The 25,476-nt window shown below is 36.9% G+C and overlaps 1 protein-coding gene across 11 annotated transcripts in view; it reads right to left on the minus strand.

The window, feature by feature from the left end:
* Positions 1-257: 257 nt before the first annotated feature.
* CDH13 (cadherin 13) overlaps positions 258-25,476 on the minus strand; it is a 477,794-nt gene continuing 452,575 nt past the window's right edge. For 5 of the 11 annotated variants that reach the window (XM_035543525.2, XM_050713274.1, XM_035543522.2 and 2 more), the window contains 4 exons: positions 22,996-23,229; positions 21,359-21,574; positions 13,514-13,569; positions 258-5,918 (listed from right to left, as the gene is read on the minus strand). In XM_035543525.2, coding sequence (XP_035399418.1) covers positions 13,544-13,569; positions 21,359-21,574; positions 22,996-23,229 — 476 coding nt within the window. In that variant the 3' untranslated portion in view covers positions 258-5,918; positions 13,514-13,543. Of the gene's footprint in view, positions 5,919-13,513; positions 13,570-21,341; positions 21,575-22,995; positions 23,230-25,476 lie in introns of those variants that run through there. The other 6 variants (XM_035543527.2, XM_035543529.2, XM_035543530.2 and 3 more) reach the window with 2 other exon arrangements.

Raw genomic sequence — 25,476 nt, forward strand, 5'->3', positions numbered from 1 at the left:
TACCTGAATAGATGCTGAATAATCTACTACTGCTTTCTTGTATGGTCAAACTTTAATTACATCTGTGACCTCCAGATTTTCACTCTATAAACATGGCATGATGATGATGAAGGCCGCAATTCATCTCTTTTGCTTAGAGCAATGTAGGAGCTTGTATTTAGCTCAGGCTATTCCACTGCTTTGACAGTCGCAGGGTCGTTTTGTAGTCCTCCATTCCTGCTGTACTGCATCAGGAAGGTCTACACCCAGACAAAAGGTAAAAGCCCATACATCCTTTATTTGAGCATTTCACAAATAAATTACAAGTTTCTTTGCAACCACGTCAGAAATCAAAACGTTTATTTACACCTCAGAAACAGCAAGCAATTCAGCAACTAGGGCCCAAAGGAACAATTAACTGGAAAAGTAGCTGAATTATTATTATTTTTAAATCAAACAAAATATTTTTCTCCTTGCTCGAGCTTTAAAAAAAAGAAAGGAACTCATAAAAAAACATCTTGGTGATAACAGAGATAGAGAGATTGTTATGGGGCAAATATGTTTTTACAGGAGGTTTCTGTCTGAAATGGCAGTAACAACACAGCTTGTTTGTACTGAATTCACCGTCATTTCACCAGACGTGCTCTTGTTCTACAGTCCCGGGTGGTGTGTGTATGCATGTACATACACATAGTCTGTCTTTACATTAATTTCTACCCCCAAATGATCAAATACAGCCACTTATTGATGCAGAGAAGGAGTGTAATGGTCAAAAGGTTAATGAAACTCTCCTAAATATCTGTCCTGTTGAAAGCAGAGAAATGCAGAATTCTGGCTCTAAACCCTTCCCTTTCCACTTTTGATGACCAGCTGATATGTAGACAAGGAAAAAGAAAAAAAAAAAAAAAGAGTTGGTAAATAATTATAGATATCTTCAAATGGTATAAATTTTATTAAGAGGGGACAGCTAAAGGTAGCATAAATACAACATGAAAGTTGGAATAAGCCTGGATTTCAGTGTGTGGAATTTGTTGTTTTTTTTTTTTGTAATCAGACTGGTTTGGCATACGTAACACAAGCTATCTCTTAACTCATCCGTGAATCATTGGATTAAACTACTTATTCCGAGTCCCCATGTTGTATTAGTCTCCATCTGCATATAGTATATATATATATATTTATATATGTATGTGTATATCTCTATATATCTACATATATACACACACATAGCAATTGTGCAACTAATAACTTTCCACAGAGAGTGGATGAGTGTATCCATTTCATCTGGACAAATATAAACCAACTAGTATATCTTGATGTGAAAACAGTGTAGTCAACGGGTTATATGGTTTACACAGTTAAATAGTCAGCTATATCTGCTTTAAAGAGAATAGCTGTTATAACTACTACTGAAATCCTTTGTTTGTTAACTCTAAATATTATAGATCACAGAGTTAATAGAAAATTATTATTATTTTAGTTATTTCTCATTTTATCACCATTGGCCAGCATATCTCTCAGACAACCGAGTCTCTAGAGATGCAACAAAGGAAAGATAGGATCAGAGTTTTGTCCTAGACTTGCTGTTCTCAAGCTGACTGTTTAATATGATTTATCGTGTTTTTATTTTTTGTTTGGTTTTTTAAACTTTAATTATATGAGTAATTATTAAACCCATTCAGAAAGAAACTTGGCTTTTGGATAAGGAGTGATGTAAAATTATTTGTGTACAAAATTCTGCTGTGTCTCAAATGGCTAAGTGCACTATTGAGACAAAACCCAGCATTTTTCTCAGTGTTTCAGCAAGGAGTCTTGCAAAGGAAAGACCAATGATGTGAAAGTTGTTACTATAACATCTTTCCTTTTGTAGTGATAAAACATTTAACATAGGTTCCTATGAACTGATTGTAAGCCCACAATTTAACAAATGAGGATTGTATTACAGTGATCCCTAACTTAAATGACTACACGAGAGACCAGGACAAATTACTTGACTACAGGCCACAGCCACTTCAAATAAAGGTTAAACCAAATTATGCTGGGTTCCTTAGAGACATGTTAAAGTGGTTGGTGAAGGAAGTGAGTCATCTGTGCTTTACTGTTCACAGCAGACCAGTAAAAACAATATGTAGAGGGGTTTAAATTAAAAATTTCATCTAAATACAACTAACTGAAGCTCAAACAAGCCTAGTAATGGAGTTGCTCTTTAATTTACACCAGTGTAAGTGAGATGAGAATGGGTCTCAGAAAGTATATTAGCCAGTGTTCCACTCTTACCTAATTTTCCTTGCTAACCAGTAGGAAATTTCAGCTGGTTTCCCTTTGTTTGAATCTTCAGACCTGCAGTTACTGAACAAAATGTACATTAATAAATGCACATAAGCATATCGTGAGTACGTGCATGAGGTGTACAGACAGAGTTCAATTAGCAAGTACACCACAAATTAGACCTTTACCTTGCTAATGAACACTTCTTGCTGATTGTTATACCCACTTTGTGTTTTAACAGCAGATACTCTTTTAAAGTGAAATGATTTTTGCACAAGACATTTTATGCATGTTTCAAAACAAAAAAAAATCAAGTTCACTGTCTTTCTGACTCCAGACAGCATTGTATGTCTGCAAACATAGGCTGAAATAAACATTGTAGTGACCAAAATAGCTAGGTAGAAATCAGCGCTGTATTATAAAAACAGCAAGCTTGGCTGAACACATGTTAAACATAATTAACTAAAAAGAAAAAAAAAAAGACAACTAATTTTGCAAACTCTCTGCTTTTTCATGATAGTGTTAGAAACTAATAAATTATTATTTCTCCTTTGTTTCAGGAAATGAATATAATTTTTTGAGCTTCTTTTCAGGTAAGAAAATTCAGATTCTCATGCAGTTCCTCATTTGTATAATGCCACAGAAAGTGACACAGTCACTTGTTAAACAGTGTTGGTTCTCAGGTACAGTGGAGAAACATTAACATGGCAGCTTCATCTTCTCTTTGAGTGCTTAGGTAGTCCAGTGATTAGCTCAGTCTGAGGCCTAAAGAGATACTCAGTGAAGGATGGGCAACTTTAATTTGGTTGGAGTGATAAAGTGATAATGGTGATTAAAGCCTTTGATGCATCTTGATTCAGAGTTTCAGCCATTGTACTGACTTCTCTACATGTCAAAAGGTTGCAGTATTATCTGAGAAGAAAGATTTCTTGTCCTTGGGCACAAATTAGTAGAAAGAGTCTATCCATTGTTAGTGCAGTTCCAGGTAAAATTTTTTCTTTGTTCCTGGTTTTGGATGCCCTTGGAATGATCCACCAAATGCTACGTGAACCTTGGTGTAAATTAGAAAAGGGTAGCTTTATCTGGTACTTGATAGAAATGACACTAATGGCATTGGGTGTCTTTTCCGGAGGTGGGTTTTGCTTGATAGAAAGAGGAAGAAAGCAAGTAGAAAAAGAGTATTTTGTGGGGGGAGGATATTATCATTTCTTTTATTCAAGATAGAGGTTTTGTAGATCAAAGTGGAGGGTGCAGTTCATCTTTGGGTGCATTTGGATGAAATCACTAAATATGTATCCTGAAAATCCAGTAGTGTTAGGCATTTGTTGATTTTTTTTTTTCCTTTTGAAAACATTGCCTAAAATTTTTATTTTTTTATAAGACATGACTGCTGATGATAAAGCAGCAGCACATGATTACTACAAGGCATGGGCAGAGAAAGAGAACTAGAAGCATGCCCATGTTAATGTTTGAGATCAGGCACTTCCTTTTTAAATGCCTGCAGCTGCATAACAGCCCACTCCTGAAGTCCTTGCTCAACAGAAACTCCTACTAACCTCAAAGCACCACTGTGGGAAGCGAAACACCAAGAGCGTGCTGCAAGAGAAACAAGGTCAGTGGGAAATTTCACTTGTCCAGGACTGCAAGAGTTAAGCTGGAAGAGAAAAACAGGTTCTTGTTTGAAGGCAGCTTGTATCTTATCAAGAAATTTACAATGATAGGGAAACTCATGGCACAAACTAATTCACAAACTAATTTTTCCTCTGTTGCCATTGTTATTACTCCTTTTGAATAAAAACAAAACAAAAATCTGTTGTCATATTTGGTACAATACAGGAAGTCAGAGAAAAGCTATTGTACAGCAATTTTTAACCACCAACACACATTTAATATCTAGTGTAGCATTATGGAAAACTAAATGTATGTTTGGAGTTTTTAATGTTTCCAAAAAGCTTTACTATTGAAACATATATGTGATGTGGAAGATATGCTCATAATCTCACTGTAGTAAAGACGACATACAGTATGACTCATAAGTACTGTAAAAATGCTAACTAAAGAATGCAGCTGCAAAGTTCTATTGCATAAGGAAGCTTTCTTGTTTAAACTTTAAATAAGCAAGTTTATTAAAATATTCTAAGACACTTACCTTACCCTAGTTACTGGCAAGCTCTAATAAAAGCCACAGTCTGTCACTAGTATACTTTTTGTGTTAAATTTATAAAAATTTGGTGTGAGCTTTGATGGATCATTTACAATTTATTAACAAGATGATCATCTTGATACAGTTAGGTTTTTTCTTTTTTCTTTTTTTTTTTTCAGCCTTACATGCTCACAGAATATAAAAGGATTCATATTCCTATGTAACGAACACCCTTTTTTCCCATGTCTGCAAACAAGTGTGGTAAGTTTATGCACACAAAGAAATGGTCTTGTTACTCTTAACTGGAAACTGTGTGTACATGTGTATGTATGTATATATATATTCAAAACTATATATATGTGAATATATTTATATAATAGGGTATCTGTTTTCCTCCTTGTGCTTATATGTGTGATGACAGCTGCACAGAGGCTGAGAGAGAGACCAGTGCTTCTGAGAAATACCTTGCTTTTGCTGTTCTGATCAGCTTGTCATACAGACATCTACTGACTTAACTGTGTCTGCAGAACTGACAAAAGACTTAAATTTTGTAAATTGCCCCAGCAAATAAATATCTGCAGGAACATAAAGGAAGCAGACTTTACCCCCTTTAAAAAATCAGGCCCATCATGTCCCACCGCTGTCAATAGCGACCCACACAGAGCCAGTTGCAGCTGGCTGCTCCCCACTGTCTCACAAATCTGAGCTCGTCTCACCTCCTGGCACTGCTCCTGCTGCAAGGGGAGGCAAAGAGCTGTGCTCCTGGGGGATCTTAAATTCCAATTGGGGCATAAGGAAAGAAACCCGGATCAGAAACGAGCCAGGAGGACTTGTATTTCCTGTTTGCTGAACCTGAGGTACAAGAAGTGCTGCTGCAGAGCCTTGGGCCTGCTTCATTTGGTGTCAACAAAGAGGCTCTTTTAGTGATATGCTTGCAATAGGCTCTCTCCTTCTGGCCACACCATAAACAGCAAATACAGTAGGTTTAGCCATACAGAATAGTTACAATTCATCTGTGGCTGTATTATTCTGCTTTGTCACTTGCACAGTCCAGATGAATATTTTATAAAAGCTAAACCAGTCCTATAACTCTTCTCTCCATATAAATATATATATATATACATACACTCATACATATACAAATACTAAACCACAGACAAAATATTTTCTGAACAGTTGAATAGCAACAAGTCAACAGTTAGAAAAAAATGGAGTCAATCTGTTTTCTGCTCCCTGAAGGTCAAGTTTAGATGTCATGGTCTTTTAACATTCAGTGAAAAGTCACATAACACTTGCGTCTTGCAAGAGGAGTCCATTAATAAATGGAAGTTAGGGTAGAGGCTGTCAAACACCAATGTATAGTCGGACAGATTGTGAGGTTGCAAATTAAACTGAATCTGGAGCAACTGAGGCCTAGTAGTGAAGAACAGTAACTGTAAACTGCAGTCTTCAGATCTGACGTTTCCTTTTTTCTTGTTGCCATGGCAACACGGTAGGACAGCTTCAAATGTCAGGAGTTCTTACAGACCTAAATGATGGGAAATGGGTGTGATTATTACTATGCAGATCACAGTATCTTTTATCTTCCCCCTGCCCCCCCCCCCCCCCCCCATTACTTACTGAGTATATGCACATTTATCAGTAGTTCACTATGAATTATCCAGGTTTAGAAACAATTATTTGTGAAGACAGAAATCTCCAGGAGGAAATCCCAAAATGTCACTTGGAGCATTCAGAGACCTTTGCAGTGCAATTCAGAAAGATGTAGAGTGGAGGCCTGAACATAAAACTTGAGTCAGGACCTAATTCTTCCCATCTGACACCTCGTTCATTTATGTTGGTGCAAAAGTGCAAGTAAAATGCCAGTACGCCTCCCTTGTGTGTGCACACTGACTAGTAAAGAGCAAACAAACAATATATTTTTTAAGAATAACAGTCTAATTTGTGAATATACCAGGGACTAAAAGAGCTGGTATAGTTTATTAAAGTTGCTACAGAAATACCAATCTTATCTTTGTCGCCTAACCTTTTGATTTATTTATTTTAAGTGAAGGTAGCACAACTTGAATGATTTTTCCCATTTTAGATGGGTACCCTGATAATACAAAGGCAGTAAACAAGCTTAGAAAAAGCAAAGCTTAAGAGCTAATCTATCAGTTGTAGATAATGGGTTGCTTTCCTCCAATTTCACTTGGCATCAACAGGACAGTACTGAGTTGCAAATATTTGGCTTTGCAATAGAATCGTAGAATCATTTAGGTTGGAAAAGCCCTCTAAGATCATCAAGTCCAACCATTAAATAAAAAACAAATTAACAACAACAAAACAAAACAAAACACATAGCTAAGGTCATCTGGAGGTCAGTTTAGAGCTTGCCTGTGGGCTGATGCTGGTCTGACCCCTCTCAAATGAATTCAATTTCTCACCTTACAGTGTTCATTTACTGGTTGTACTGGCTTTGGCTGGGATGGACTTCGCTTTCCTCTTAGAGGCTTTTATGGTGGTATGTTTTGGATTTGTGATCAAAAGAGAATTGATAACAAAGCGACTTTTTAGTTACTGAACAGTGTTTACACAGTGTGAAGGCCTTCTCTGTTTCTCATGCTGCCCTGCCAGCTAGTATTCTAGGGTGCACAAGAAGTTGGTAGGAATACAGCCAGCACAGCTGACCCCAACCGACCACAGGGATATTCCATACCCTATGCCATCACGTTCCTCAATAAAAGCTGGTGGAAAGATGAGGGGAAGAAGGGAGGGGGAAGGACATCCAGTGTTATGACCTTTGCCTCCCTAGGTAACCATTATGTGAGCTAAGTCCTGCTTTCCTGGAAATGGCTGAACATCTGCCTGCCAATGGGAAGCAGTGAATGAATTATTTTGCTTTGTTTGTGCTCACAGCTTTTGCTTTACCTGTTAAACTCTCATCATCTCAAACAATGATTTTTCTAGCTTTTACACTTCTCAGTCTCTTCTGTATCTCCCTGGGGCAGCAGTGAGTGGGCAGCTGTGTGGTGCTGAGCTGCCCACTGTGGTTAACTCACAACAGCGTAGCAATGGCCTTATGGAGACGCAGGGCTCTGTAACCTGGGCCAAGGTGACTGTGGCGTCAAAACATACAGCTGCTATCAAGCATGCACATGAAAACTGACACAAAGTCAGGAAATGTTTGTCTAATGTATTTGTACCCTTAAACGATGAAGTATATAATTCTGTCACTATTACAGACACCTGCAGAAGAAGCAGTAACATAATGGTCATTATTATATGTTAGTCTGTGCTCTTTATTTGTTTTTAATCATCTGCTTTTCCTTCAAGGCAACTCAAGTTTAATATAATTATTGATAAGGCTGTTTTTACTTTATCTGCTTTTTTCTTGTTATTATTTTGGCATTATTTGAACTGACATCAATATTAAATTCCTCCAGCTAGGGGCCTGTCCAGATGGGCTGTACAACAAGACAGACACCTGGATAGCACGCCACAGCCTGCCCTTTCCCTGCAGCACGACCTCAGTTCTGTTAAACAAAGGTCAGTAAAGCAAATTAAACAAGTATGAGAATCCATAGAGGGAACTGATGGATGGGGCTCACTGAAGTGAGAAGTGCCACCGAGATTTCCAAATAAGATAAAATCTGGAATTGCTTGGGATGGGGATTTTTAGCATGCATTTTAAAGAAAAGGTCTGACCACAAAATTAGGCTCCAGGCTTCTATATAGGAACTTTGTAAGCATGACTGCCAGAGTTTGGATATGTTTGGATTAAGGACTGACTGGGACTAAATTCTCATAAACAACTTGATCTCCTGGGATAGTGAAAAGCAAAAGTCTGGGACTCTGATTTCACAGACTATCTGAAAAATATATTTCCAAGTCACAATGAAGTTGATTATCATTAAAGGGCATTTGTTCAAGCCTGACTCAAAGTAAATAATAGTAGCTTTTGAATCAGCAAAGCTCCTCTGAATCTTTCGGAGATCCCTGGAGGTCTCCTTGCTAGGGACAGGCACTTGTATGTGATGAATGAACAGCACCTCTTATACTGAATTGCTGTATAATCCATAGGCTGAAACTTTAGAGGAATCTGTCAGCACAAAATTTATAAATATCACACAAACTCAAGCAGCTAGTGACTGCTTCACCAACAGCTTGTAAATAAAGGGCAATATATGTTGATTTATGTGCAGACCTGAAGAAAAGCTTGTATATTTTACATCATATTGACAGATGCAATGAATGTTACTACCTTATCACACACCTTGCCTTTCCTGAGTAAACTATATATTAAAACTGGTTAGGTCAGCTTTAACCATGAATATGTTTTTTTACTGTACTAGTTGAAGGCTAGCTTTTCTCACAAATATAAGCATGTTCTCACAATAAGCATGTTTCTCACAATATAAGCAGGTTCTCCCTGCCTGTTTCCCCACTTGCCTCTCCAAACACCACCCCAGTTCCCTTCTCCCTTTCATCCTGAAGCACTGCAGTTCTTGCCTTGACTTTCCTTCTACTGAAATCACTTATCAACCTCATCATATCTGACCTGTCAGCTGTCTTTGACGCATTCAATCACATGCCTGGAAATCTGATGCTTCCCTCAGCTCCTGTGACTACATCTTCCTGTCATTTTCCTACAAGGTCTGTAATCACTTTTCCTGCATGTCTTTGTCTTATTCTTTACATTCCAGGTGTCTGGGGAAATTTTGTTTTCCCCACTTCAATTTCTTCCCTTTCTTTGTGCTACCATTCATACGTGTTCAGCGATTGCTTCAGGGCTGGCAGTTCAGAGATCTTACTCTTCCTTCCTGTTTTTCCATTTAGACTACAATGTTGACCTCTACCTTTTCAATGTTTAGCAGACAGCTCGTCACAGCTAAAAACTGAGCTCTTAAATCTTTCCCTTAAAGCACTCCCTTCCAGTTCTTCTTTTGATTGCTCTGGACAACACTATCATCCTGCCTCTTATTCAAGCTTAAAAAGTGAGACAAAATGGAGAACGTTTTTGTCACAGAATCTCCTTTCTAGGTCTGTGTATTTAGGTTGCATCTTAATGTACATGATTCTTTCACACATCATCCCAAAGGACTGTTTCTAGCCATTCAAACAGCTAAATATCCTGCCCAGGCTCTCCTCAGCAGGTTAGCAACGTGTTTTCACAGCCCTTGTCAAAATCGAGATACTGTACTTCATATCCTGACAGTCTTTTGCTGTACAGAGTATTTTCCTACTCTGCCACTTCAACAACACCTCTGTTACTCCTTCATTGCCTCTTCCCTAATGCATGTCTTTTCATGGATCATCCCCACATAACCAGTTTTTCATATTCATACACTATGGCACCAACTTTCATTGACATGTTTTCAAAGAAACCTTTTGGGCTTTTTTTCCCAAGCTTTCCCATGTAATAGGAGGAGCTCCCTGCAAGCTTCTGTAAAAAGCTTTCTCCTTAGCATGTGTTTCTTCTGACAGATCTACAAGAATCTTGACATTTAGCAATGGGTGCTAAGACTACTATGAATCCAGCTCAGCCATTTCACCAGCCTTAATTGAAGTTGTGTTAAAATAACTTATTCTAAACATTGTTTGGAGGAATAGTACATATCCCTTGCGTCTGGCTTTTAAAACAGCTCCAACATTCAAAATTAGGGGCTATAAAATTTATGTAGCTAACTAACTTCAGTACTTCCAGTAAGACTATTCAAGACCAAATCTGTTTTGGTTCTTTCTATTGCAAACAACGGTGATTAAACAAAAAAATAATTGCTTGTGTCCAATGGTGAAGTTAGACTAACTTTTAGTTTCTGTGGTTAATATCAAAGTTTGTCAATTACAAATTTACTTTCTAAAAATATTCTGATAAAATCTCATAAGGTGTGTTATTGGATATGCATTCTGGCTAGTAATGCCCTTAAAACAAGATCTACACAAATCAAAAATTACCAAAGTATTGTACAGAAACCTTAATGATGAATATAAGCAGAGCTATAGAAATCACAGAACTGCTCTAGTATATATTCTAGTATATAATGGTTGGACATGATGATCCATGATTCCAACTGTTTTGCTGTATACAGCTGCAGGTATGAAAGCCACAAAGGTGATGTGTACATCATTGTTCTTTTGTTGCCAATAGCCACCTCCACCCCTTCCCTTTAGAGTATCTGGGGAATGCACGAGTAGCATAAAGCTAGCATAACTATATAGAACTTATTTTCCCCAGAACTCACTCTCAATGCAGTCTCCAATGTGATCATCACCATTTTGAACCTCACAGGTCTCTGCTCTAGCTCTTCTATTCCTGAGAGAAATGTTCAGCCACGTTCCTTTTAAGATAGCAGTCAAATAGTGAGATAACAGTGAAATTTGCAGCATTGTTCTTATGTGCTTGCAGTCTGAATTGTTACTATTATGGGTAATTTGTCTCAGATAAGAATTCATGGCTCATTATTGTAAATGGATGGTGTTTGTTGGCGTTAGTACTTTGACACTGGAGGATCATTTTTGCTTTTGTTGGTCAAGAAAATGAAAACTGGACGTGTTTGTCTGGATGGAGTGTAATAATGCTATAGGAATATAGGTCTAAGTATACTGTTTACGGTAGGGAGATTCATAATGTAGTTACCTAAGATGGAACAAAATCCCCTTTCTACTCCCACTAAAGTTGATTGGAAAGTCAAAAGGTTTGAAGTAGGTGGCAGAAGACTCTACAGGACTGATATCTGAATCATCATCTAGGCATTGTGGTTTCAGACACTGACTTGCTTCAAAAAAGGAGCAAGCCGCCTAATAAAGACAGAGTGTCTATAATATCGATTTCTTCAATGACTACAGCCACCTGTCTACCTCACAGTGGACTAATTTAAAGTTTATTTCCTACGCTGATTCATATGATAAAAGATAATGGAGAAAAAAATGCACATAACTCTTTAAAACCATGAATGCATAATACCCCATCTTAGAAAAAAAGACAGCCTTTAGCATGTAACCTTGTTTACCATGGTTCAGGATCTGGAGAGCTCATGGTCCATCGGAATCCTTCTAATCAGCCAGTAAACAATTTTATTTGCCAAATGACTTCTACTTAGCCCAGAAAATTCTTTGTGATTTCCAGACACTTTACCTTTCTACGTTGCAGCCTTAGCTTTCTCTGAACATGTTTGTAAATTAGTGACTCAACCCCCTGCTTATTTTAAAGAAACAGAAATAACTTGATTAATCCAAGGCCTTTGAAAGATGTGTACCTTATGAGACCAGACATGCTCCCTTCTTTCCCCACCATTACAGACTCTGTGTCTTAAACGGCAGTTTAAACCTTATAAAAATTAAAGGCATTTAGGTTCCATGCTGACCCTCTGTACAGGAGTGAACTTTACCCAAGATGTATTCATCCTGTAATTCTCATTTAACATAGTGAAGAGAGTTAACACAGTTGGAGTCTGGAGTTCAACTCAGGCATGCTCCATTTCTTTAGATTTCCTTCAATTGCCCTCTCATCAGAAATATTACATTAATCTCTGCATAATTTAAAGTCTCCATTACATCATGGACTTTATCAAAACCTCGGTAACATTAAAGGGGTAATGGGAAAATGGTAGAAGAGATCAGAACCGTGTTTCTGATTAGGCAGTTAATCAACATTCAGGACCTCTTTCCTGGCTTTAGCATCTATAAAAGAGCATTAATTAGATACATAGTTATTAATATAGCCTTCATGTAGAACTTAGAAAAATTTAAATTGGTTTCATGTACATCACTGGTAGATTTGTTGTGGGTAGTTTTAAACACCAGAAGTATCATAGTGTTTGCACCACTTGCCTATAAATGCTAATATCTTGTACATTTCTGTAAAATAGTAATTTAATAACTGTTATATATATGTGTATATTATACTTTTTACATAATAACTGTGTATGTTCACCTGTAACCTCTTCAGTGGTCCAATGCACTGGCTATGCTTTGGTGTAAGTGTGTGCCAAATTTTAGTGGTCACTAGTTTTGACTATCCTGGAATTGTCTTCTGAAAAAAGAAGGAATCTTTTCACTGCAACTCTCACTGAATTTGAAAGGCTGAAACAGCTGTCTCCAGACAGATAACACACAACCTTATTCCAGCAGCTAAGAAATCAATTTTTAGTATCAGGAGTAGCAGTAGGTATGCTTGTGGCTAGAGCAAATGCATGAACTCACTGAACAGTAATAACATTGTAAAAAAGGTTTATAAAGAAGAGAGAAGTAAATGAGTTTATCCTTAAAATTTGCAGCTTATAACATCATATATAATTTGTTTCCCATTTATGTGAGGAGATGATTCCAAAATTCTTAATGATAGGAAAAACACAGTATGCATTAGTACTGTGTTTGTGAAATGAGTATCTTATAATTCTACTCAAAGCTCCAGTAGGCACTTATATATCAATGTCAATATTTAACTTCGGGAGCTAAAATGTCGGCATGTGCTAAGCAATTGGCCAAAATTGGCAAGACTGGGGAGAAACATGCCAATCCAAACTAATCAGCTTGCACAGGGGAATAGGTTGCTCAGGCTGAAGTCATTTTCAAAGGGTATCTGTTTGACACCAGCAGATGATATTTCCAAGAGTCTCTCTCACACTGCTAACTCATTTATTATAAAACTATACTGGCAGATTTGGAACAGTGCTGATATACACCAACGCACTCTTCTAACTTCTTGCACTGGCCTTGCTCACTGCTGAATCCTTGTTTCTGCTTCTCCTACTTGTCTTGTACCTACATATACGCACCCTATTGGGTGTTCTTGTGATGTGAAAAATGTACATGCATGTAAGTAATACTGTCTAAGACAAAAGCAGCAACTAAAAGACTAGTTAAGTTGGCTTTGAAATTCAGAAGCATGTATTACCCAGTGCAGTGCTACATTTATGTAATACAATTCATATTTACTATGGATTTGACATATTCTACTGGGGGTGGTGTAATTTCTCTGGCAAAGCAGCTAACACATTGTAGATATTTTATATTTGAAATTGTTACAGATTTTAGTTGATACTTTGCCAGAGCAATGTCACCTTCATTTGACCAATACTAAATAAATGCTTCCTTTCTTTTCCAGTTCGTTCAAAACAAAACAATCGCAGAGGTGATTACCTGCAGTCTGGAAATGTATTTTCTGATGCTCTAATCTGATAAATTCAGCTGAACGACTGGAAATATTCAGAAATTGAAATTAATAGGTACAGTTTTGAAACAGTAGCATTGAACAAATCTAATTTCTCATAAATGCATAAAAAATAACAGCTACCCAGCCTTTTAAAGCACAGTATAACTTTAAGCAGTCAGGTCTCAACTTCCATAGGTTAGTTTACTAACAGTTATCAGTAAATAGAACGTATGCATAAATAGGATCATAGAACCATAAGGGTTGGAAAAGACCTCCAAGATCACCTGGTTCAACCATCCCCCTACCACCAGTATTACCCACTAAACCATGTCCCTAAGTACCACATCTAACCTTTTCTTAAACACCTCCCATTTTGTAGTCTATCACTTTTCCTGGACAACCTCTCTAGATGTTTATTTCAGGAATGTTATTTCTCAGATCTGTAGGTGTACACTAATCCCAACTTGAAATACTAAAAGAATCAACTAAAAACTCCTATTTAGCAAGAATAAGGATATATAATATGCGTAGCATACATGGAAGAGGAGAAATCAAAAGAAAATTGCCAAGTTTGGCTACGTTAATACTGACTAGACTTTATTTCAATTTTTTTTTTTTTTTTTTTTTTTTTTTAAAGAGGAACTATAAGCATGACTGGCAAGACTACTAACCAATGACACATATGCACTAGGTGTATGGGTAAAGAAGGGCCTTACACAATGTAGGTCTGCAATACTCCAGATATCAATAGCATTTTAAAGGACTTAAGTATCATCAGCTGTCTAGAAGAGAAGCAAAAGCAACATCATATAAACTTCAGGCCCAATCTAATCTCTCTATTCAGCTTCAATATCACATATCACATTTAAAACTGAACAGCAAGTTGTCAGCACGAAGAGCATATTTTGAGGTGTTGGGATGTTACAGAGTGGAGAAATATCCAAGGAAGTAGACACTTAAAAGAAAAAAAAAAAATCCCATTGTGTATAGTAGCCATTATTGACAGAAAAAAAAATATTTGAAGTGGTCACCAGTTCAGTTCTAGTATTTAGTCACAGTCCACCCCGGAACAATTCAGATAATTATCTTAAGTTATATATTTAGCTGACTTTAAGAGGTCACTCAGAAATACAAAATATTATAAATCTACGGTTTCTGCTGAGAAAATGAAAACATAAATGTTCCTTTGAATTCATACCACTAAATGGTCTATCAAACCAGTCTCTTTAAATGTTCGCTTCATGTCTACAGAAAAACTGTCAGGAACAATATTACAGACTTTTAAGGAACTAGCTGTATTTGCTGGTAACTTTTTTTTTTTTTTACATCACAATCACACGTCTTCTAAACTGTAGTGTTATTTCAATGGGTATATTTCTGGAACATGTTTGAATGGTTTAAAATGTACAAAACCTGTCATTTCTTACCTAATTAACTCAATAAAGCTTAACATCATTAAGTACATTTTAAATATGTTTTTGTACAATTTGAGGGTATTTCTACTTGTCATGTATATGACTAGGTATAACATCTTCTGTACAATTATGTACAATCCTATGTACAATTATGCATATGGACTTCTGTGCCATATCAAGCCCCATTAACTTTAGGTGGGCTCCCAAAGCCGACTGCACAACAGGTTGCAGAACTGAGTACACCTGCACAGAAATTAGAAGACTGGACACAGAGGTCTGTGGTACAAGTGAAACTCACATCATGACTGTCTCGATTTGACTACAATCCCTTAACCTTCAAACTATCCTTCCCTCACTAATCAAGCAAGGTATCTAAAGAGACCAAAAAAAAAAAAAAAAAGGTATTTTTCTCTTACACATATTTGAGAATGTGTCTATTCACTGATAATTTAGCGGAAACAATAATGATGTTAATATGAAAAACGCACCTGTAATGAAGATAGTAAGTATTAATGTAATAGATGGAATTGCTGGTGTTACTACTTTTAGGAAGTGAGATTTATACCCCTGGAACTCACTGATTGACAGTACTTTCCAGTTACTTGGGTATCATCATTTAGGTACTACGTTATATACCCACATGGTATGTACTCTAATGGAAGAAAAGAACTTTAATTAGACTTGTGCAAACACACAACTTTCACAGCAAAACTCTCCCCAGTTTTTGAAATTCTGGCCAATATAAGAATATTTTGCTTCTCAGAAATGGGAAAGTTTCTTCAGCAAAATTTCCTAGTTGTCCTATTTAAATTTTTGTTTTGTTTTAATTATCACTGCTCTGAAAAGTAGAAAAATACTATAGAAGATTAAAATATGCTAAAGCAACCTAAAAGGTGCAGGATAAATATAAATAAATAAATATACATGCATATATTGTTCTTAGCAAAGTCACCTTTTGTAACTAGCTCCTCTGAAGCTTCTTCTTTGGAACAGGAATTAAATTTTTCTTTTTCCTTTTTTTCTTTTTTTTTTTTTTTTTGGGGGGGGGGGGGGAGGGGGAGATCAAAAATCCTACAAAAATAAATACTAGTTGAGCCCTGAAAAACTTAATTACACAATTGTCTAAGACTCAGCCAAGTCTCTCACAGTAAAGGCTGAAAACTGAATCTGTTGGAAACCAAACTGCACTTGTGAACAGAAAGAGCAATGACCTTAAAGGTCTTTTCCATTTGAAACTTTCTGTGATCTGTCTTAAGTCTCATGCCATTCAAGAATGTGTTGCTTCAGTCTTCAGACATTTGATGTTCCTGCATAAATAACACAGGATGTTCAAGAGATACAGATGCTTCTGTTGCTTTGAAAAATGAACTGAATGAACGATAACTCTTTAAATCTGCCTGTCCATGTTCAGGACAATTCAAATCTGTCAGCTAATACCATTTAAATTTTTCTAATGGTTTAATACCAAATATATAATTTACAAGAAAAAAAAACAAAACATTGTCTATTGACGCTGTAGCTGCATGCCTCAAACCAGAAAAATATTATGGTGGGGAGGAGGGGCATTAAAATGGGAAAAGTGAATGTAATTAACAGAAGTTAAATTCAAGATTGTCTTTAAGGCTTCTTTGCAATCACAGTACTGACATCTGTCCAAGTCTCTCTTTTTCAACACACCTGAGGCCTTCCATCCTCAGTTTAACAAATTAACTCCGATGTAGAGACTTCCAGCTCATTTAAATTCGTCATAGCACTATTTCCCCTCCAGCCTCTCACCTTACTTTCTGTTCGTAGTAATGGAATATTTTGCTTACTAGGTTCAAGTCAACTGTCCAGGTTAACAAAAAAAAAAGACAAACCAAAACAAACAAACAAACCAAACAAAAACCACACACACACACACAAAAAAAACTTATCTTAGTTGACTGTCAACTACTGATATCAATTTTTTTTTTTTTTCAACATTGTTTAAATTTCCTTGTAAGAAAAAAAGAATAGACTAAGTAAAATATTATTTCTGGTGTGACTGACCTACTAATGAATGCTCCAAGGTCTGCTTGTTCAAGACACGACTGCTGTGTTTTTGAATCTTATTTCAGTATCTTGTTTCAATAAATTTGAGTCTAACTTCATCTTTTATGTTTATAAAATATAAAAGGAAATATGAAATGCAATTATCATTCTATGACTAGCCAATTAAGTGAAATAATTATTGTCAAATTAAAATTCCAGAATTCAGTCTTTTAAATAATAATATAAATATTTTGTCACTGATATAAAGCCTAATGCTGCCAGCTAGAGTAGTTCTTTTGCAGATTTCCATAGGGTTTTTGTTGCTGAGCTCATTATGACAATATACACAGATTTGTTTTTGATATTTTACCTTTTTAACTTGTCTTGTTTTCCTCATCACTTGTGCGTAACTCAAATCCTAAAAGTTCTTTAATCTATGCCTTGACTTGACTTGTTCTAACCAAGTTCTTCACAGAAACTTTCTCTGACATGTCATTGCCAGTGTAGAAAAAGAACAGCTTTACCAACCTCAATATATCTTGTGATGAGATTGCTGTTAAATGTAAAACATACGCTTAACAGTCATTTGTTTTTAAATTGATGAGAATTGAGCAAAATTTGCAGGGCCTGCTCTTCTCCATTTTAGGTATTTTTTCATTCAACCCTAAATTAAATGTCAACTACCAATTTGTAGGTTGCAATAAGGGGCCTGTTTTCTCTCCCCCTCTCTCTCATCATTAGGAAGTTTGTAGATATTCTCTTGTTGAAAATGTTTGCGAGCCTTCCAGAGAGAACCATCTGTACCTGTAGTGTTGTTGAGCCCCCTCAGCATGGTTACATTCATTCTGAACAGAGCTATTTCACCTGTGTCAGTTGAAAATATGAGGAAATGAGTGAGCAGTAAGGAACAACATGGGCAATCTCAGGCCCAGCACCAGGCATGCCCCATAACACACGTTTTTTTTCTCCTGCTTTTCCTTTCCTCAAGTATGATTTTTGTAGTCCTGCTCCCTGACTAGGAACCCAGATCTAGTTTTTGATATCTTCTTCTTCCTCAATCTGAATTACTAAATTCTAAGTTATATCTGAACAAATTGTTTTTATGTTGTCTGCAGTAGCACCTAGAAAAAGCTGACAGAGGACATCATCTAGGTCTTGTTTTAAACATGGAGCCTAGAATAATGACATGAGGTTTAATATTCTTTGCAATATTTGTTAGCATTAACTGTTATAGCTTTGGACAGTCCTGTACCTGACAACTATATATCTTGCCAGCTTGAAGTCAGTGATTCTCAGAGGTAATAAGTTAAGTACAATGGTGCCCTTTTGTCAATCAACTCTTCATTCAGCATCTTTTAATTCCACCAAACAGCTTATTGTTCTGTTGTGGAAAAGCTGCAGTCTGCCCATATACTTCATTATCTCGCATTTCCTACTTCTGCTTGACAAGAACCCCTAAACTTTCTCTTGTTATATCTGGGCAACTCTCTAGGCTGTATCCCATTATCCCTCAATATCCTGAACACAGTAGGCAGCTACAGAATAGGTGAGACTGCTGCTTTTTGCATGCATTATAGTTTTAATCAGGCTCTTCAGTTCTATGCTCAGTTACTTCAGAAATCTGCCACATATGACTTCTTCCATGACTTACAAAAGAGGCACATATTCTAAGTATAGATAATAATTGTAACATTTAAATGATAATACCAAGATGTTTTGTATAGGGAGGAAATTCATGCAGGGCATTTTTTCCATGAACAGCTCTTTCACAGGGCTATCTATCCTCACACCAGATGTCAAATACAAAAAGAAATACTTTGGCATGAATAACAAAGTTCATTTGACTGAAGGATTTACCTCCTAGGAACAAGAGCCTCATAAAACATAAATACTGGGAGCAAAGTGAGCCTCATAAGGGCTTTTGCAAAAATTAAACCCATAACTTGCCACTAGAAATGGGATATTTCATCTGTTCAATAAGCACTAAAGTTCTCTTTGTTTTTATGGCATCGTAATCTTTGATTACTCTGATAAATATTTGGACTAGACAAAACATTGCAATGGAACTAATCGCAGCTATAAAAGAACTGTGTGTAGAAATGAATTGGGAATGCAATGATACCAGCACATTCTATGATTTTATAGAAGTTCAAATACAGAACCACATTATTTAAACTGTCTGGTGGCCCCATTCTTTCATGTCTCCATCTGCACCTAAGGAAAATGTTTGTTATGCTTGCTGGCTTTGCACAAACATGAATCGATAACTGTACCAGACATGGAGTACTAACCTCTCTCTGCATGACTGGGTGAACCCGAAACACACAACTAAATAGTAGCAAATGTTGGCAAAGGAAAAACAATACAGTCCTGTGCTGAGGACTACGTCTGGCTATGCTGAAACCTAGCTAGACAATTCATGCTATCACTTACAACAACTGTGTACAAACATCCTTAGTCTCAAGGAGGAGATCCTTCCTTCCCCATCCCTTCAATTCACCTGCAACGTCCCGTTATTTTGGTTTTATTGCTCAGAGAACAGACTGGTACCAATATGTAAAACTGAACAAACTGCTGGCAGATTACATGCACATTCTTACTCCACTCTTTCCTTAAGATTACAGTTCTCTTTCTCAATACTTACTATTATAGCACTCTGAAGAAATATAAGACTTGCCTAGAAAGGCTCGAGGCATGTCTTATTTTTTCACGTTGTAAAGACTATTCAGTGCTACTTAATCTTTTACAGTAGGAGAGGGAATCCCTGTGTCATTCTGAGCACCACGCAGTGCTCAGATGCCAGGGGCCTATATTCTGCCCACAGTTCAGCTGGGGAAGATCTGTAGTCAGAAGATCAACTCAAGAAGCATTTTCCAACACCTAGAACTACTTTTTATAACTCAATTTAAGGAAAGTGGTCAGACTTCTTTGGGGGCTAGAAAACTCAACATGAATACTTTCAAAAGCAAAACACTTTTCTCCACCTCATTATATTCTAAGCAGATACAATAATGTAAATAAAGTTCAAGCACAAATCATATCTAAAAATGTTAGCCCAGTGGCGAAAGTCATGCTTAGTGTAGCACCAGCAACATTTATGAAGTGGTAACAGGAATATATTTGAATCAATGGGCTGCATATTTATATCACTGATGCAGTGGTGTCATGTACTGTCACATATTTCTAACATATTACTTCTAACAGCTGAAGTCTGCATTTGTTTCCAGTCGACTAAACCCAGAACAACTGAAGCAAAGCCAATGGAGATACTTCAGATGTCACTGATTGGAACAAAGAACAGGAATTTGCACTTAGCATTTATATAGTCTTTTTCATCTTCAAAGAGCATCACAAACATTAGCTACTTCTAATTCTCTCACAACGACCTTCATGCTAACCTTTTGGGATAAAAGTAATATGTTATAAGAAAAAAAAAATTGACACTGTGTAATCAAGCATACACCAAGCCTCAGATGTGTAAACTATCTCTGCCTTGACCTCTATCTCTGCCTCATGGTAGGTTGTACTTCATCAAGAATATCTGGCCTTTTACTATGGCTCAGGTAGTATTTCACCATACAGTGCATTTACTAACATTAGATGATGGTAATAATCCTTGAATAATAGTTTACTACAATAGGGGATACAGCAATTCCTTTTTAACAGACATCAAAAAATTGCTGAAAACCGTCACAGGGCAAGGCAGGTACATATCTAGGTTAGACGTCAAAATTCTGTAGTTTTGAATTCCTACTCTGCAGTTATTCTGGGAATTCCTTATTAGGAATTTCATAAGACTTTTAGAAAGCTTTCTCAGAAGCAGCAGAAGCTTCCTCTGTATGCATCAATTTTCCCTCTCTCCCCCAACCCATACATGTAATTCTGATTATCAATTTTGTGTGTCTCTAAAGCCAGAATCTTGAATAAGTTCCTTATGTTCCAGCTGCTTGCACACTTCATACAGAGGAATAGATCGAAGCAGGCAGTACTCATTTTCATGGTGACCCAGAACAGCTATTGTTACAAGAACACCTTTAATCTCCTGTTTCTGATTTTGAATTGAATTCAAGTGGGGAGAGATGAAAGAAAGTGTCTCACAAATCTGTTACTACAGCTGGTACTTCTTAATTTATCACATGCTACCTTTAATTCTCTTTGATTCTTCTTAGAATTATTGCTTCTATTTCTTAATTTGACAACCAGGCATTTTTTGCTACTTTTTGACAGTGAAAAAGCCCTCCCCTCCTACTTTTATGTAGCTACTTCCTCAGGGAAAAAAATAAAATTACTGCATTATACTATCAATGTATGAACTTAACTTCTCCCTTGGTAAGTTTTCATATAGAGCGCACAGATGAGCAGCTAAATAACACTTCGTTACTTACAGTTAAGGAAAAGACTTACAAAATAAACTGAAGAGTGAAAGAAGGATCAGGGTCATGCTGATATGAAGTGCATCAGTTGCACTGCAGTCCATTCTGGATTTCTTGCAGGAACACACTTGTAATTTCAGTTCCGTGTTGTTAGTCAGAGGTGGTTTTCCAGAATCTGTCACTGAGATTGGGATGTTGTAATTGGCCTTTTTCAGGTTTTGAAGCAGGATGACCTGGGCATGAGTATCTGAAAAAGATCAGGAGGTAAGAATTAGCCAAATAGTAGTCACTTGGGTAGGAAGAGGAATCTGTAAACAGTATCAGACATGCCACAGTTACTCGTGGAAATTAAGAAGAAAACGAGAGCACTCTAAGGAAAAGATTAGAGAATTGAACTGAATGGGAAGTAAGAAGAGGCAGTTACAGAAATTCTTTCAGGGGCTTACAGCTAATTGCAAACATATTCCAAACCCCATCAAAAGAAAGACTTTCAAGAGTCCCTTTTGTTTAAAGACATTACTTGGTCTTCAAATTATTGGCAGAGTTTACTGTGGAAATGAATATACTAATGAAATGCTACGGCATGTCATCCCCAAAGCAACACAAGAGGGAAGAACTTATCTATTTGCCAAAGGAAAATTCCCTTCTTGCAAGGAAGCACAGGTGAAACTGTTTAACTGCTTCCCCAATTTCACTAAGAAGGCAGTGAAGAGAAATAATATCCCTTTAGATCCACAGATCTGCTTCACCTATGCAACAGTGAGTCTTAACAGCTCTTGGTAGCCAGGTGTGCTCATTTAGGAGGTTTAGCACGGGGTGGTTTCATCACCGGCAAACAGGGGAACAGCAAAGAAAATGACTCCTTCACACTGTCCATGATAACCTTCAGGCAGGCACAGACATCACATCCATTTTTAGTCCTTTCTAAGCAGAATATGAAATGAGCCGCTAAAAGTCCAGGGAGCAGCCTTGCTGAAAGAGACCTGGGGGACATCAAGCTTAATGTGAGTAAGCAGTGTGCCATTGCAACAATGGAGGCAAAGCAGATCCTTGGCTGCATCTGTAGACATGTCACTAGCAGGGATAGGGATGTGATCATCCCACTCAGTGTCAGGCCACTCGTGGTGTACTGTGTCCAGTTCTGCTCCCCACAATTCAAAAATGCTCTTATTGATGATAGTATATAGATCCAGTACATTTGGGTATTGTATTTGTGAATTCTACAGTTCAAATATGTGAAATCAGGAAGTTTTTCAGGTGTACTGCTAAAGCCCATGCAAAGGTTTCATGCTGTCCTATAGCAAAGCTTTGTGCATCCTTTGCAAACAAATTCCATGGAAAAAAATATGGTAACCTTTACAAAATTATGTCATCGGTAGACATTCTTTAAAGCAATACTAAAAGAGAAAAGTTTGGACAATGTATTAAGAAGAGGGAAAAAAAAAATCTTGTGTCAGACAAAATGCAGACAAACTATTAGTATTTCCCACCAGGCAGCTGGTCCTAGAAAAAAACACTGGAGAGTGTAAAGCAGCAGTAATGGATTCATCCTGCAGGACTTCCATGCACTGCTGCTGTTGAATTCACATAATGGACAGCCTCAGGGTGATTATACTGTGAGTTAGAGGCAGGAGGACTAAATGCATAAGAAAAAAAAAAAAAACTTACTGTTAATCTTGGTGATTTTCCACAATTTTTCTGGGCCGGATTGCTTACTCAGTTCAAATTTAAATGGATCTGTGTTGGGATGAAGGTCTTTGTCTGATGCTCCTAGTACCACTACTCTGAGATCTTTTGCATCATCACAGACTTTTGCCAGTGTTGGATAAAGGGATGGGACATTGTCATTGACATCCTCCAAGGTGATGTGTAAAGTTCCTGTACCTGTAGCGGGAGGGTTACCTAAGCGAAGAAAAAACACAAGTGTTTATTAAATCATACTTCCATAAACATTTCTCTTATTCTCTTGGCATGCTTGCCAAGGAAAATAATTTTTGTATGTCTTCCTTCTTTCACATGAGAACTACTGCTTTAAGACATTGAAGAGTCACTATTGTAAATTGTTGCTATATTTTCAAAATGCACCCTGTTTCTCTACAGTATGGACAATTATTCTAAGGAAACCTCTGGGAGAGGAATATTTTGAAGTCAAAATGAGATTAGGACATGAATAGGCATTTGGAACAGAAGCTGTTCATAGACACATACTGAGAGAATCATAGTGGGAAACATCCCCTACATAGACAGTGTGGTATTGAAAGAACCAATAACGAGACAAATAGGAGGAAAAATGACAGCAGAAGAGAATCAATTTGTATGGTGGGGACCCATAAACAGACCAGGAGCAGATCATTCCTCAACAGCCCTTAGGCCCACATTTAGTTATGTGGTGAAGTAAAACCTGTCAGCCTGCAACTCTAGAAAATGAGATCTTTTATTTTCCCAGAGCCATTCTGTGCTAGCAGTGGAGTTTCAAGCTTTCTCGAATTATTTGCCAGCCTGTCTCAGCCTTGACCTGAAAGATCCAGTTTCAGAGGTGAGGATGTTGTTTATTCACCATGGTACCACGACAAGCCTTTGCACTGAGGCTGTGACTGACAAACCAGCCGTGGCACCGGAAGTGTTTGTAATGGAGACACCTGCCCACTGGGAACCAGACTGATCCTAGCACCTCATTTCACAGAGGTCAGAGAGGAGCTGACAAGTGGTAATAACTTTCAGTCACTACAGATATGTGCCATGGTTGAGCCAGTAACCTACTGATTTTGGTCTAAATATCAATATCGTATTACAGATCCCTTTGCTGTCCCATTTTGACTGATGTAAAAGTTTTCTAAAAGGACATTTTTTCCTTCATTATACACCATACTTGCTAATTTCCCACTTTAAATGCTGCACTTACTGAAGGGTTGTTTGTGTTGCTCATTTTACTGGTTTACAATTCAAAATCTGTGATCTCTGCACTTCCCTTAGCTATAAACCCTCAGCAGGTAGAAAGGATTGAAGAGATTGTGCTTAGCCTGTAAAGCAGTAGTGCAATGTGTGACAGTGGTTTTGAGTTTATCATTGAAAGAGGTACACTTTAGCAACCCACCAAATTATGGAATTACTGCTGCACTGTGAGTGCATAGTAAGGGAGAAGTAAATACTCTGTGGTCTGGATCTGATAAACTACTAACTGTAACAGAATGCAATTAGTCCTTTCAAATAATAAATGTTACTAATGGTGACACTTCATCTGTTTCATGCACACATAAATGCATAACAAAGGCAGAATTTTCATAGTTCTTTAGCTCCCCCCATCTCTCACTTTGTCATCAGGAGGGTTAGGGTTGAGTTCTTTTCAATGAAAAATAAATTATTTTTCATTTTTTATTGGACTAATTGAATTTGCAGAAAGACTCCAATACATTTTTTTGTTCTTGATATATTATTAAGTAAAGTCATACAGCAGAATGGATGAAAAGACATTCGAGTATTTGAAATATGATCATAAAAGCCAGCCTTTCATGCACTTAATTAAACTGCTGTCTTTAATTTTGAATGCATTATTTCCACACTGGACTGATAATGTCATATGCACTGCCCTTCTTATCTTTCTCTGAAGTCAGTAATATTAAAATCTGCCTTTTGAAATTAAGAAACCAACAGCATTATGAATGTACTGTTATTTTGTCAAATGCAGATATGGCTGCATTTTTTTCTGCTATGTTAATGTTTCACTATCTTTATATGGCTTATGGGCCAGTCAACTATTACGCACAAATAAGGAGAAAGGAAATTGCTTCTGTCCATTTCAATGACTTATTCTCTGGTTGTTTTATTTCTAATGATTCAAACAAAATCTTTCAGTGATTTATGAAGTCTTACAAAAGAAAAAATAAGCTAATGTCAAGGTCATAAATGGATGCTTGTTAACATGCATGTCATAAAAAATGCAACAAAAAATGAATCAAGGAAAAATGGTCACAACATATCCATTGGGAATATATGACTTTTATAAATTTGACACTAATATGCCTTTGAAATAAGAAACACTCAAAAATCCCATGATCTCTAGATAGTTTTTTGACTAGTTTTTTTTTAGACTAGTTTTGAAATGAAAGAGTTCCTTAGCATATTTTAATTCTGAAATAAAACTTCTAGTTT

The sequence above is a fragment of the Cygnus atratus genome, chromosome 12 (assembly GCF_013377495.2).
Source record: "Cygnus atratus isolate AKBS03 ecotype Queensland, Australia chromosome 12, CAtr_DNAZoo_HiC_assembly, whole genome shotgun sequence".
Classification (NCBI taxonomy): Eukaryota; Metazoa; Chordata; class Aves; order Anseriformes; family Anatidae; genus Cygnus; species Cygnus atratus.